The 12,111-nt window shown below is 46.9% G+C and overlaps 1 protein-coding gene across 2 annotated transcripts in view; it reads right to left on the bottom strand.

Moving 5' to 3' along the window:
* Positions 1 to 453: 453 nt before the first annotated feature.
* PTPRA (protein tyrosine phosphatase receptor type A) overlaps positions 454 to 12,111 on the bottom strand; it is a 203,864-nt gene continuing 192,206 nt past the window's right edge. For both annotated transcript variants that reach the window (XM_051965682.1, XM_051965683.1), the window contains 10 exons: positions 11,759 to 11,925; positions 11,322 to 11,457; positions 10,850 to 10,999; positions 9,966 to 10,059; positions 9,628 to 9,704; positions 8,992 to 9,126; positions 4,197 to 4,322; positions 3,958 to 4,109; positions 2,580 to 2,715; positions 454 to 1,531 (listed from right to left, as the gene is read on the bottom strand). In XM_051965682.1, the coding sequence (XP_051821642.1) occupies positions 1,457 to 1,531; positions 2,580 to 2,715; positions 3,958 to 4,109; positions 4,197 to 4,322; positions 8,992 to 9,126; positions 9,628 to 9,704; positions 9,966 to 10,059; positions 10,850 to 10,999; positions 11,322 to 11,457; positions 11,759 to 11,925 (1,248 nt within the window). In that variant the 3' untranslated portion in view covers positions 454 to 1,456. The remainder of the gene's footprint in view (positions 1,532 to 2,579; positions 2,716 to 3,957; positions 4,110 to 4,196; positions 4,323 to 8,991; positions 9,127 to 9,627; positions 9,705 to 9,965; positions 10,060 to 10,849; positions 11,000 to 11,321; positions 11,458 to 11,758; positions 11,926 to 12,111) is intronic.

Genomic DNA, 12,111 nt, shown 5'->3' with positions numbered 1-12,111 from the left:
GAAGGGAGCAAGAGGAGAGATAAAGAGAGGGAGAAAAAAAAAGAGAGAGGAAGAGAGAAAAAAGAGAAAGAGAAAAAGAGCGAGGAGAGAGAGAGAGTGCAAGCGCGCATCAGCCACTGAGAGGGAGAGACAGAAAGAGGGGAGGGCAGAGAGAGGAGAGGGATGAGGGGGAGTGTAGAGAGAGATGAGACAGAGATAGTAGGAAGGGAAGAAGGGGCAGGAAGGGGAAGAGAAAAATGAGGAGATAGAGGAGTGAAGCAGATGGGAGGTCAGGCACTCCTTTGTAGACATCCAGAGAACTGGGAGTGGGCTGTTTGTTCTGCTCCGGGAGTGCAAGTCCAGGTCTCCCTCGAGTTGGGAATCACATGCTGCATCTTCTCTCCCTTCCCCCAAACCGACCCCCTCCATCATACCATATACATGCAACAGACATAAAAGAGACCATTTTACACCTTAGTGGAATCCACAGCATCATTGAAATGGCCACACACAAGCTGATTTTGGATAAAGAGCAATGACCCCTTCAATGGCCCTTGGAGGACTAGGATGTGCTCAAGGTCCACATGATCCCTATTGGCAAAAGGTCCTCCTGAGCCCCCCTTGTCCTCAGTGGTTGGAGATCTTGCAGCTGAATCCTCTTTCTCCTCAAGGACCAGGGCTAACGGAGATGCCGACACTTTGGCAATGTCAGGGTCACAGAGAGAGGAGTGGCTGGTAGAATTTCGGGGGGTATGGCTGGTAGGACTTGTTGGATGGGAGGTCTCAGTCCCCTCTCCCCATGACAAGAGGCACACTAGCATCCATCTTTCTCAGCACAAAATTCTTGATTCCCTCTTCCCCACCCACCTGCATCTGGCCCTCCCCCCCAGATAGGACAGAGGGACAGACATGTCATGGGTCTGCAGGAAGACAAAGCCTTTTTATTATCTAGTGGGCCCTGGTGGGATGGCAGCAAGGACCCTTCAGCTGCAGTCCTGGTCCCTTTGTTCCCCAGGGGAGAATTTTCTCTGGTAAAAAAAGGTGGGGGTATTTACAATGGCAAGAGTGAGTCAATGTGTAGGAGGGGCCTTGGAGGGGAAAATGTGCAACCATTTTCCTTGTGAAATAAGAATTTTGTGCTTCATCTTGTATGAATTTGCTTGGAATGAATATTGTTAAAAAGGCTTTTCTTCCTCAGGAAAAGATTTACAAAACAAACACCAGCTGGGCCCACTCTCCAGCAAAGGGTGTCACGATATGAATCCAAACAGCACGCTATTTAATTCCCCAATCAAACATTGGAAAAAAGACTATCAGCGCTAACACAGCTACATATAAAATCTCCAGCTAATGGGAAGCCTATGTACCAACCTCTCAAACAGGTAAGATATATACACAGAGCTGGGTGTATTAACAAATAGAATGGTACAAAATATTAAAGAAGGCAACTCTTCTGAGCACAGGCCCTCGGCGTCTCTCATTTGAAGTTGGCATAATCTGAGAAGGCGTCGATGTATTCCTGTACCACCTTGTAGCAGAACTCGTACTGTTCCTGCGGAGGAGGAGAAGCAAACATGAAAGTCACCTCAGAGGAAGTGAAGGGGTCAGATTCCCCTCTTGGCTTATACAACCCGACTCTCTGCTCATCTCTCCCCATCGAGCAGATGCAATCTTCAAAGGCAAACAGCCAGGAGGAAAAAGAAATGCTGGCTGGGCCCTTTCAAAGGCCAGACAGCAAAGCCATGTGTAGACTGGGGACTGAACAGGAGACAAGTGGAGATGAGTCAGTTTGATTAGAATAATGAGCAGTTGGCACATGGGCCCAGAGCTCACAGCTTTAGCTCCTATGGGCCACTGGGGCCCGAACAGTTTGTTTTGTTTTTTAAAATCTCAATTCCTTGTTTCCAGATTCACCGGATTTACTAATTTCCTATGTTTTCCACAACAGGCATGTGAATAGTATCTTCTCCCCCAGAACTCTTGGAGGGTCTAGATTTTGAGATCACAAAACCCTCTTTATAAGGTGATCAGGTTGGCTGGTCAAGGAATCTAAAGTTTCTGAGGAAGAAGAATCAGAGCCAAGGGAATCCATTTTCAGCTCCTCTGGGCCAGCCCAGGTCTACTAGATTTCTAGTGTGACTTTCAAATTTCAAACAATAGACTTTGGATAGAAAATGCCATCTGGATCCAGAAAAAGAACTATGGAGATTGAATGTAAATCAACATATGCTATGTTCATTTCTTTTTTCCCTCTTTCCCATGGTTTTCCCCTTTTGTTCTGATTCTCTTTCCCAACATGATTCAAAAAGCAATATGCCTAAAATAAATATATTTTTAAAAAAGCAAAGAGAGAAACAATATAATTGCTTCCTAAAAATAATGGATTCTTTTGCTGTTGACCAAGCCAGTCTGTTGCTGGAGCCAGGGGCCTAAGGCCTGGAGGATGGGGATAGAGAAATATATGGTGTGAACAGACAAATTGCTGACTAGTGTTTCTCATTGACCATGTTATTTCCCTGGTCTCGTGCCTGAGGTGGTCAGCGATTGTTCCTCAAGCCTATTGCAGTGATGCTAGAGGCAGAGAGAAGGTCTGGACATACCAGTGTCTGGACCATGTGTGGCCTCTGTAACCTCAGGCTCTTCACTGTCTGGAAGACATCCAAGATCCCCTCAGCTTTCACCCTCTCCAGGACTGTGCTCAAAGCACAGAATGTGCCTGTTCTTCCTGCACCAGCACTAAAAGGGACAGAGAGAGACAGGCTTGCCTAAGCGATGACTGAGATTCCCACAACACCCCCAGCTAGAAGCAGATATTCTGGTATTTCTATCCCCGGCTCAACAATGATACATTTCTAAATGCTGCAGACCTTGCTGACAGACCCTCTAGGCCTAGATCATCTCTCCCCTTGGGGAAGGAATCCCTGGGCTCTCTGGGCACTGGCTGTGCTGATGACAGGAACCAGGGCTAGGAAAAGTGAAGGGAGTACAAGGGGCCACCTGTGCAGGAGAGTGGTGATGGACATGGTCTTCAAATTGAGGATGGATGGCTATGTTCTCAGCAGAGGGGGTTCCTGTTTAAGCAGAGGTTGTACTGAAGGCTGGTGAGACCTTCCCTAAAATAGATCATGTGACTTGCTGAACTTACTTATGTCTACCTTACCTATCCACTTATCTATTTCTCATCCTACATGAGACAATTATTGAGTGTGAGGTACCTGGAAGACATTAGTGATATTATCAATGTACCATAACCCCTTAAACTGAACATAATCAGAACTTCATTTATCATTTGCCCCATATCAGTGCCCCTCCCGTTATTCAGGCTCAAAACCCTGAAGTCTCCCTTAATAGGAACTTCTTTTTCTCACCAAGTCCTCTTCACTTTTCCCTTCAAAATCTATTTCAGGGGCAGCCAGATGATGCAGTGGATAGAGCACCAGCCCTGAAGTCAGGAGGACCCGAGTTCTAATCTGGTCTCAGACACTTAACACTTCCTGGCTGTGTGACCCTGAACAAATCACTTAATCCCAATTGCCTCAGGGGGAAAAATCTATTTTGATTCTGCTCACTGCTTTCCCGATCTCTGGCTCCTGTGAGAGTCTCAGGTGGGCTTTCTCCCTTCCCAGTCTCCAGCCACCCTGGTTCCATTGCACAACCTCCCCAGTGCAGCACACTGAAGGTTCCCAGTCCAGGCCTGCTGTCACCTCACCAGAGGCTGTGTGGTGCAATGAAGAGAGTGGGACTGAAACTCAGGGAGACTTGAGGCTCCACCCACTCAGATCCATCTCCAAGGCTCAAGCTTCCCCTCTGTAAAATGGTATGAAACCTTGCTTGGGGTTACCTTAAGGCTCCCAAGAGATGACATGGTAAAGCCCCCTTCCTCTGACTGCTCCTGACTGCCATCTGCGGCCTCTCCTCCCTCCCCTGGGATGGGGGGACCCACGGGCATGGGGGGGGGGGGGAGGACACTAGCGGTACCTGCAGTGGACCGTGATGGGGTGGTTCCCCGACTGCTGCTGCTGCTTCTGCACGGCTGCGATGATGTTGATCATGCCTTTGCCGTCGCTGGGAATCCCCACCTCAGGCCAGCCATGGAAGTGGAACTGTCGAATCTGCCGGGTCTTGTTTTCCTTGAGGAAAAGCACACTGGGTCAGACGGAAGGCTGGAGGCGGAGGCCGCCCCACTGCCGCAGCTGCTGCTCTCCCAGTGCCCTTACCCTGGTGTTGGCCACGAGCAGGTCTCGGACGGTGTAGCTCTCACACTCCTCCTCCTTCTTGAGTTCCACGGTGATATCCCCATAGGACACGGAGCCATCGGACGGCCAGTACTGGGCACACTTTTCCTGGGGACACAAGGGCCATCGGCCCAGATAAAACAGGCAGCCCAGCAGCCCACACTGGCATTTCTGAGAGCTGGCCTTTTGGCCCAGCTTGACCACCAGCTTGCTCTGTGATGCTGGACTAGGCTCTTCCCCCTGCTCCATCTTAGTCTCCTCCTCAGTCAAATAATTGAATCACGATAAATAATCTTTCAGTTCCTTCTTATTGTAGTGGAAACTCAATGTGCTATGACTTTATTTAAAGTTGGAGGACTAGAGGTAGTGCGATATAGTAGGAAAAGCGGCAGAAATCAGAATGTGGATGTAGGCTTGGAAGTTAGTTGCAGGACCCTGGGCAACAAACCCTTTAAACTTGTAGCTACAGTTTTCTTATCTGAATATACAGTTTACTACATGAGTCACGGGACTATTGTGAGAAAAGTTCTTGGCGAACCTTACAATGTTACAGCAAGACAAACTTGTTACTTTAAAACTGTTCTAGCAAAGTTTCTTCTCAGAAGGTGAAAAGACATCCTGTAAAACACTCAATTATCCAGATACAGCTAGAGCTGAAAATTGGAGTGGACCAATTAAGGAATTGGAATAATAGGAATTCTATAAATATGACCAGGCAAGCTTGGATTGGTGTTTGTGTACATGTGTGTGTATATGTGTATAATGTGTTCTCAAGTAAGCACAATAGCATATTTCTCCTTTACCCCTTCTCAGTAATTCTTCTCTTTTTTTTTTTAAATTAAGATTTTATTGATGTCTTTTTATTTAAAAAAAAATGGTCATTTTCTGACACATTGCCCATCCTTTCCTCTTCCTAATGAGTTTTCCCTGGTAACAAGGAAAAAATGATCAGACAAACTCCACACTGTGACTGTGTCTGACACTTCCCAGCATCTTGCATGATGATCCCTCATTACCCAAGGAAAGAAGGAACATTTTATCGCTTTTCTCAGGTCAAGATTAGTCATAACCATTGAACAACATTCGGGATATATATTAGTATTTTTATTGTGTGGCATTTTCCTGTCCATTCTCTATTCTTCAATCTCAGTGTGGTCAATTTTTTCCCCCTTTCTCCTGGTTCCCTTCTCCTGGTTAAGGTTAACCCCCAACTAATACCTTTGATCCTATTTCCTACCTTTGTCTTGTAGAATTTGTATTCAACAATAGCCTGACTTTTTCTTGTGCCTTCCACAGTTTCTTCCTTTCTACTATCTGCTTTCTACTTATTCTAAAAAGCTTTCTCTTTAATTCTACTAACCCATGTAGTTATGGTCTCCTCTTATCTCCCCTCCTCCTCTTTCACTATTAACCTTCTTGAGAAAGAAATTCTATACCTAAAGTGTCCACTGCCTTTTTACCTACTCTCTTTAACCTCTTGAAATCTGTTTTCTGCCTTTCTTTCCAAGATCTCTAATGACTTCCTAATCACCCAATTCAGTGGGCTCTGAAAATTCTTTAATCTCAGACCTTTGACATTACCGATCACTTCTCTCTCATTGGATAATTTGGCTTGTCCTACCTTTAGGGATATCACATTGCTGCCCCTTCTCTGATTTCTCAGATTGCTCCTTTCTGTTTCCTTGTCCTATTCCTGACCCTGTAGGATGGAGTTTCCCCAAGGTCTGTCCCCTACACATTTTACTAAGCATATCTTTTTTGTTACTACTCATTCTCCTTCTAATTTATCTTTTCCCTCTGCCTAATAATACTAAGTTGGTAATAACTGACATTTATACAAGAACTTAAAATTTTGCAAAGTGCTTTGTATATATCTCATTTAAGCCTTACAATAACCCCAGGATATATGTTGTGAGTATCTTCACTCTCATTCTCCAAATTAGGAGACAAGTCCCAAGTAGCTTGCAGCTTCAGAGCTGGGGTTTGAACAATCTTTCTGATTTCAAGCTCAGTAGTCTCTCTACTATGTCTATTATGTCCTGAATCAAATCAATCACCATATACTTATGTGCCAAGTATTTATATGCTAGGTGCCAGAAAGACAAAAACAAAACCATCCCTGCCTCAATGAACTTATATTCTAATGGGGAAAACAAATGTGTGTGTATTCGAAACATACAAAGAAGCCACACTTTCATACACACCGACATTAGGTTTTGAGCTCCTTGAGAGCAAGGACAGTTGTCCCCAGGGCTTAGCGCAGGACAGGACACACAAAGTAGACCATTATCTACCGTGTGCCAAGCCCTGTGCTAAGTGCTTGTTGACTGAGCGACCTTGGACAGCCAGTAGGCAGAGTGGGTAGAGGGACACCATGTTCCCATTCAGGGTGTCCTCAGTCTGAAGGCGATTTTAAGCTTTAAGACTTTGTATTTGGTGATATCTTGTATTAAAGAAGAGCCAGTGGAATTATTGAGTGGGGGAGAGACCTGTCAGAAGAGACCTGTAGTTTAGGAAAATTGTTTTAATCACTCTGTGGAGAACAGATTAGAGTGGAGAAAGACTTGAGGAAGCTCTTGTGCTAGTTAAGTCAGAATCCCTTTATTTATGGGGGTCCAGTCTGACTCCTGCCTGGCCTCTGGTCATGAGGGTCATCTTCACTCCTCTGTCTCCTTTTCTTCCCTGCCTGATCTTTAAAAAGCCCAGTACTACTCCCCACTGAATGAGATGAGGTGAGCTCTCTCAAGACAGTTGTGAAAATAGAATAAGGCTTCATCTACTTCAGAGTTGGAGTAGGCCTAAGGGCATAATTAAGTCCCTTTCCTGCTATACTCCCATGACATCATTTTCTCCCTATTTCAATCAAATACAGAAAACTATGTACTTATTGGTCAAGTTCAATTTCTAGGGTAGTTCCCGCATTTAGAGTGTAAGACTCTCAGCCAATGAGGATGAGGGTCAGTGGTGGGAGAGGTATTTACATTAGGGATTTAAGTATTAACCCCACAACCAGAAGGTGCCTCCTCCCTTCGATTGCCTGCTCAACAGGTGGGACGGAAGACATAATAAATTTTGCTTTGCTTCTAGAGATCTCTTCAGCTTTTTTTATTAAACGGTGACCCCCTCACCATTTCGGAGCCACACATCACGAAGCCCTCTCCCATGCTGCTCCCACAATGTCCTCACCAAGGTCAGAGGGCCGCCCACAGAGTCCTGGGCGTGTGCCTCTTTCTGAAGCACTTCTCATGGGATCATGGGACACCATTGCCATAGTCTGTGTTTATGACTTATCCACCTACTAAACTATGAGGTTCATGAAGGAAGGAATGTCTTTTTTAAACTTCACATTTCTTTCAGGGTTTAGAGAATGGTCTACAGAGAACAATTCTAAAGTAGTTCATTTGTATGACCTGGAAAAAGACTGAATAGGAAGAAAAAAGAGGAAAGGAATGGGAGAAGCTAAACAATGGGAAGCACCCTACCTGAGAGACAGGAAAGAAGGGGCACATTGGAAAATTCATCCTAACTCAGCCAAATGGAGGGCAAAATGGAGATTCAATTGAGGAGGATGATTGAGTAGAATAGAGCTCATGTGGCCCCAGAAGAACACTTTTGCTTTTAGAGATTCTTGGGACCCAGCACAGTATTAAAACCAGAAGGAATGAAAAATCACAAGCCCATTTGATCCTGGAACTAAAGACATGTGTTCAAGTTCCTTGCTGACTCAGCTCCTAGGGCAGCTGGAGCTTCATCTTCTGGGGAGAAGTGAGAGCAACTAGTCTAGAAATATCCTGGCCCTGAAGTAAAGAAGCTGCAACACTGTCAGCCTCCTAATCCTGCTGCTACTTTTTCCCGGGAAAAAAGTAACTGCTTTGTAAACAAGAGATGGAAAACAGTGAAGGTGGAGTCCAATGGGGAGAGCAATATTCAATGGAAATAGGGATGATTCCCCCTGACTCTCACAAAGAACAATGTAATCTCCCTTAGAAGGGAGGGGGATAAGGAGTGGAAGAGAGCCTCCCAGAAAGGGACTTTTGGGGATTTCCAGTGAGCTTTGGAGTGTTCTATCTGTACTCCTTTTTTTTTTTTGGGGGGGGGGGGCTTAGGCAATTGGGGTTAAGTAACTTGCTCAGGGTCACACAACCCAGGAAGTGTTAAGTGTTTGAAGTTAAGTGTCTAAGCCTCAGGTCCTCCTGACTTCAGGGCTGGTGCTCTATCCACTGCACTACCTAGCGGCTCCTTCTGTCTGTATTCTTCATTGCATTAGTAAAACGTGACCTGTGTCCGATGCCTAAGGAAAGCTGAGGGTCCTCCTTGGGGAAAGTGGCAGATCCTGCAGTTCCAGGTATGTAGTAGGGGCAGATGAAACTGGACAGGTCTCCAGTGACCCAGACTCTTGCATTGGGAAAGAGCCTCTGGGACAGAGGTGATGTGTCCCGTTGTTACCTGTCCCCATATAATGGTGGGCTATAGATGGGCTTGGAGTAAGTCAGGACTGAGTGAGTGGCGGAGGCCAGGTTAGTAACTTCATGTTATCTCAGAATGTGTCTGGTGGCCAGGTGCCACTGAAAATCCTGTCCTGGGATTTGGGGTCCTCTGTTCCCCTCTGGGAGATGCTGCTACTTTCCCAGGTCTTAGCAGGGTCGGCTGTATAGATCAAAAGGTGCTTATTACTGAATTAGCTGAAATTATTTAGAGGAGATATATAGACATTTTTCTAGGCTGCTTTATCCCTTCATCTCTAGGGTGTTCTGCTGCCCTCCCTCCTCCAACTTACCTGGCCCCTCTCCTCCAGCTCAGTCAACATTACAATAGAACAAGATTTCCACTCCCAGATCATCCGCCAGAAATCTTCGATGGTGTGCAGGAGAGGCCCTTGGCTAGCGATGTAAGAATCCTTTTGTCTGTAGCCCTATGAGGATCAGGTAGAGGAGAGGAGATGGGCTAGTTAGGGGTAGAAAATATGAATCTTCCTGGCAGTAACAGATACAGGGTAGTGGTGGAGGAGTGGTGATGATGGGGTGAGTGTGTACACTGACATTTTCTGCAGTTTCTCCCCAGATGACCCTACAAAACTCTGATCCAGATAAAAACCTGGCAAGTAGGGTCTGGGGAAACAGTGCCCACAGCCAAATAGGTGGGAGGCTTTGGGGATAGGCACTTCTTTCTTTACCTTTTTAGTTGGCTGACCTGAGCATATACTCAATATTTCCTGACCCCCAAGCCGGGATGTGCTTCTATTTTTTTTCCTTTCTGGAGGGGCCTGGGAGTGAGGCTAAGGCAGGATGTGTCTCACTCCAGGGTCTGAGGTCTGAGGAGGATGCCTGAGGCTGCATCCCCAGAAGTGACTAAAGTTGGGGCACAGAGGTCAGGTCACTCTGCAGCCCAGAGAAGATAAAGCCGCACTGCTTACATCAATGAAGGAAGCATTCACATAATCAGTGTTTTCCTCGCCCCTCTTGACTGGGATAATGACTCTGTTGAATTCATCTATAAGAGAGAATAAAGAGTTTGCCACAAACGGAAAGCCAGCCCTGACTTTCCTCCTTAGGGCTTCCCCCCAACCCCCACTGGCTTTGAGGCTGTAGAAGGGATGAAGGGAGAGGAAGATGTTTTGGAGCTTTTAATTTACCAAATTGGGGTAGGGAGATGAACACAAGGCCATCTGGTCTTGAAGTGAGTCTATATAATTTCCCATCAGTCAAGGTCTGAGTTAGGGAGGACTCTGGGAGAGGGACAGTGCTCTCTTACATGGAATGATCTGCAGGACTCGGTTCTTCTTCATGTTGGCAGGCAGGTTTCCCGTCCTCATCTTGTCATTTTGGATTTTGATTGATGTTAACTTCTATATTGGGTGGAGGATGGGGAGAATCTTTGGGTCAGGTAATTCATAGGTCACCCAGGCTCTAGGAATTCTCCACCAGAAGCCAGTATTTCTGTTTACTTGTTTGGGTTCTGCTATATCTCCTTTCAGCCCCTTTCCCTCACCCCTGGTCAAAAAAATTGATGGGAAATAATGCCTTTCCTCAATGCTCCCCTGACTTTTCTAGGCTACTTCCTTAGGCCTAGATATAGAAAAAAAGACAGAAGCAACTGTACATGAGCACAGGAGAATGCTGTGTGTGTGAGTGTGTGTGTGTGTGTGTGTGTGTGTGTGTGTGTGTGTGAGAAAGAGAGACAAACAGACACAGAAAAAGGAAACTGTGAGACCAGCAAAGGATGTTGAGCAGGAGTCTGGAGGCAAGCCCAAGAAAAAAGGAGTTAGGGAGTTCCCAGCTCTAAATTCTATTCCTGTGGTTTGCTTCTTGGCTCTGATCTTCCCTGTGGATCATGGGCCTTAATTTAAAGAAATAACAAAGGAATTGGCCTAGATGATTTCTAAACCCCCTTTCAGCTTCACATCAAAGGTTTGAAGAGATCTTGGTTTCTTCATCAGAGGGTGCCTCCAGTGTGGGTGCTGGGCTCCAGGGGCTCAGGGGAGGGTTTCTGGGCCCCAACACACCTTTCTCTGATTCTCCAGAGGCTGCCTGTGCTTTGTCCCGGTGCCTCACATGGCTGCCCTCTTCTCCATTCCCCAGTGCAGAGTTCTCTAGACTTAGGGGAGAGTCTGGCTGCAAGGGCCAGCCCATACTCACTTTAAACTCTTCCTCGAGCCCATTGCTGGTACTTCCTGGAATTCTGTTGTAGATTTTCTGCAGGTGTGTTTCCAGAGAGGTCACTTCTAGCTCCGTGTCTCCATAGAGATAGTGTTCTAGCAATGCTTGATAAATGAAGACGTACTGCATCTAAAGGAGCAAAGGAGGCACCCCTCACGGACTGACTTCATAGGTCCCTTGTGGGAGTGCCCGTTGCCCAGACTTTGATTTAGACCAGAACTGTCCCCAATCTGTGACTCTGTGCTCTCCCACACAGACTAGCTCCTGATGGTGTAGTTCCAGAGGGAGACTCGTGAGTCCAACAACAAATACCCCTAAGTGTGGGCAAATAGAGCTCTAAGAAGGAGATCTCGATTACACGCAGGGGGAGGTGACGGGCCTGTAACCTAGAGCTGGTTCTGGGTTGGGGTCCAGCCTTACTATCCCTTTACCCGCAGGAGAAGTGCCTTACATCGGTCTGCACCATCTGGCAGCGTTGGGCACGGATCCGGCTCACGAAGCCATAGACATCCACCTTCCTCTCGGCATGCATCATGTCCAGCATGGCATCGATGACGACAAAGGTGCCCGTGCGCCCCACGCCCGCGCTGAGGTCAGACAGGAGTGTTATGAGTCAGGCAAGATGTCCAAACGCTGCCTCCGGGCAGCCCAAGCCCGAGGCTTTCAGCCACAGCCCACCCTGCACTCCCAACTCTGAGAAAGGTCATGGGCTGCAAAGGTTTGGCCAAGACCAGGCGGGGTCTGTGGCCATCTAAATGTAGTTTGGGGCTCTCTCCTCTCCCCCTTACCCCACGGTTCCCCAGGATGGCTTCCTACCCAGCCACCCCTCCATGGGGCAGAACGGGACTGGACGAGAGGCAGACCGAACTAAGAGAGGCCAGGACTCACCTGCAGTGCACCACAATAGCTCCTGAATACTGAGGATTACATGTCTTCACCTTCTTTAAGAACTTGAGCATTCCGATGGGGGTGAAGGGGACCCCAAAGTCTGGCCAACTTGTGAAGTGGAACTGAGTGACAAGGCGCTGGGGCTTTTTGTTGGTCACATCTCCGACCTGAGGATGGAGAAGGTACAATGCACCTCGGTCCCTCCGAGGCCAGGAGGAGGGAGAACTGTGGGCTCTTCGCAAGAACCCAGCAACAATTAGAAAAAGAGAAAGGACATGGGGGGCCAGGAAGGGGCCCCAAACAGTACAGCCCACAGAATCTCATAAAGTCAGGGTTACTTAAGGCAAATGGTT

The sequence above is a fragment of the Antechinus flavipes genome, chromosome 6, assembly GCF_016432865.1.
Source record: "Antechinus flavipes isolate AdamAnt ecotype Samford, QLD, Australia chromosome 6, AdamAnt_v2, whole genome shotgun sequence".
Classification (NCBI taxonomy): domain Eukaryota; kingdom Metazoa; phylum Chordata; class Mammalia; order Dasyuromorphia; family Dasyuridae; genus Antechinus; species Antechinus flavipes.
The sequence above is the reverse complement of the archived record's forward strand: the minus strand, read 5'-3'. Positions and strand labels throughout refer to the sequence as shown.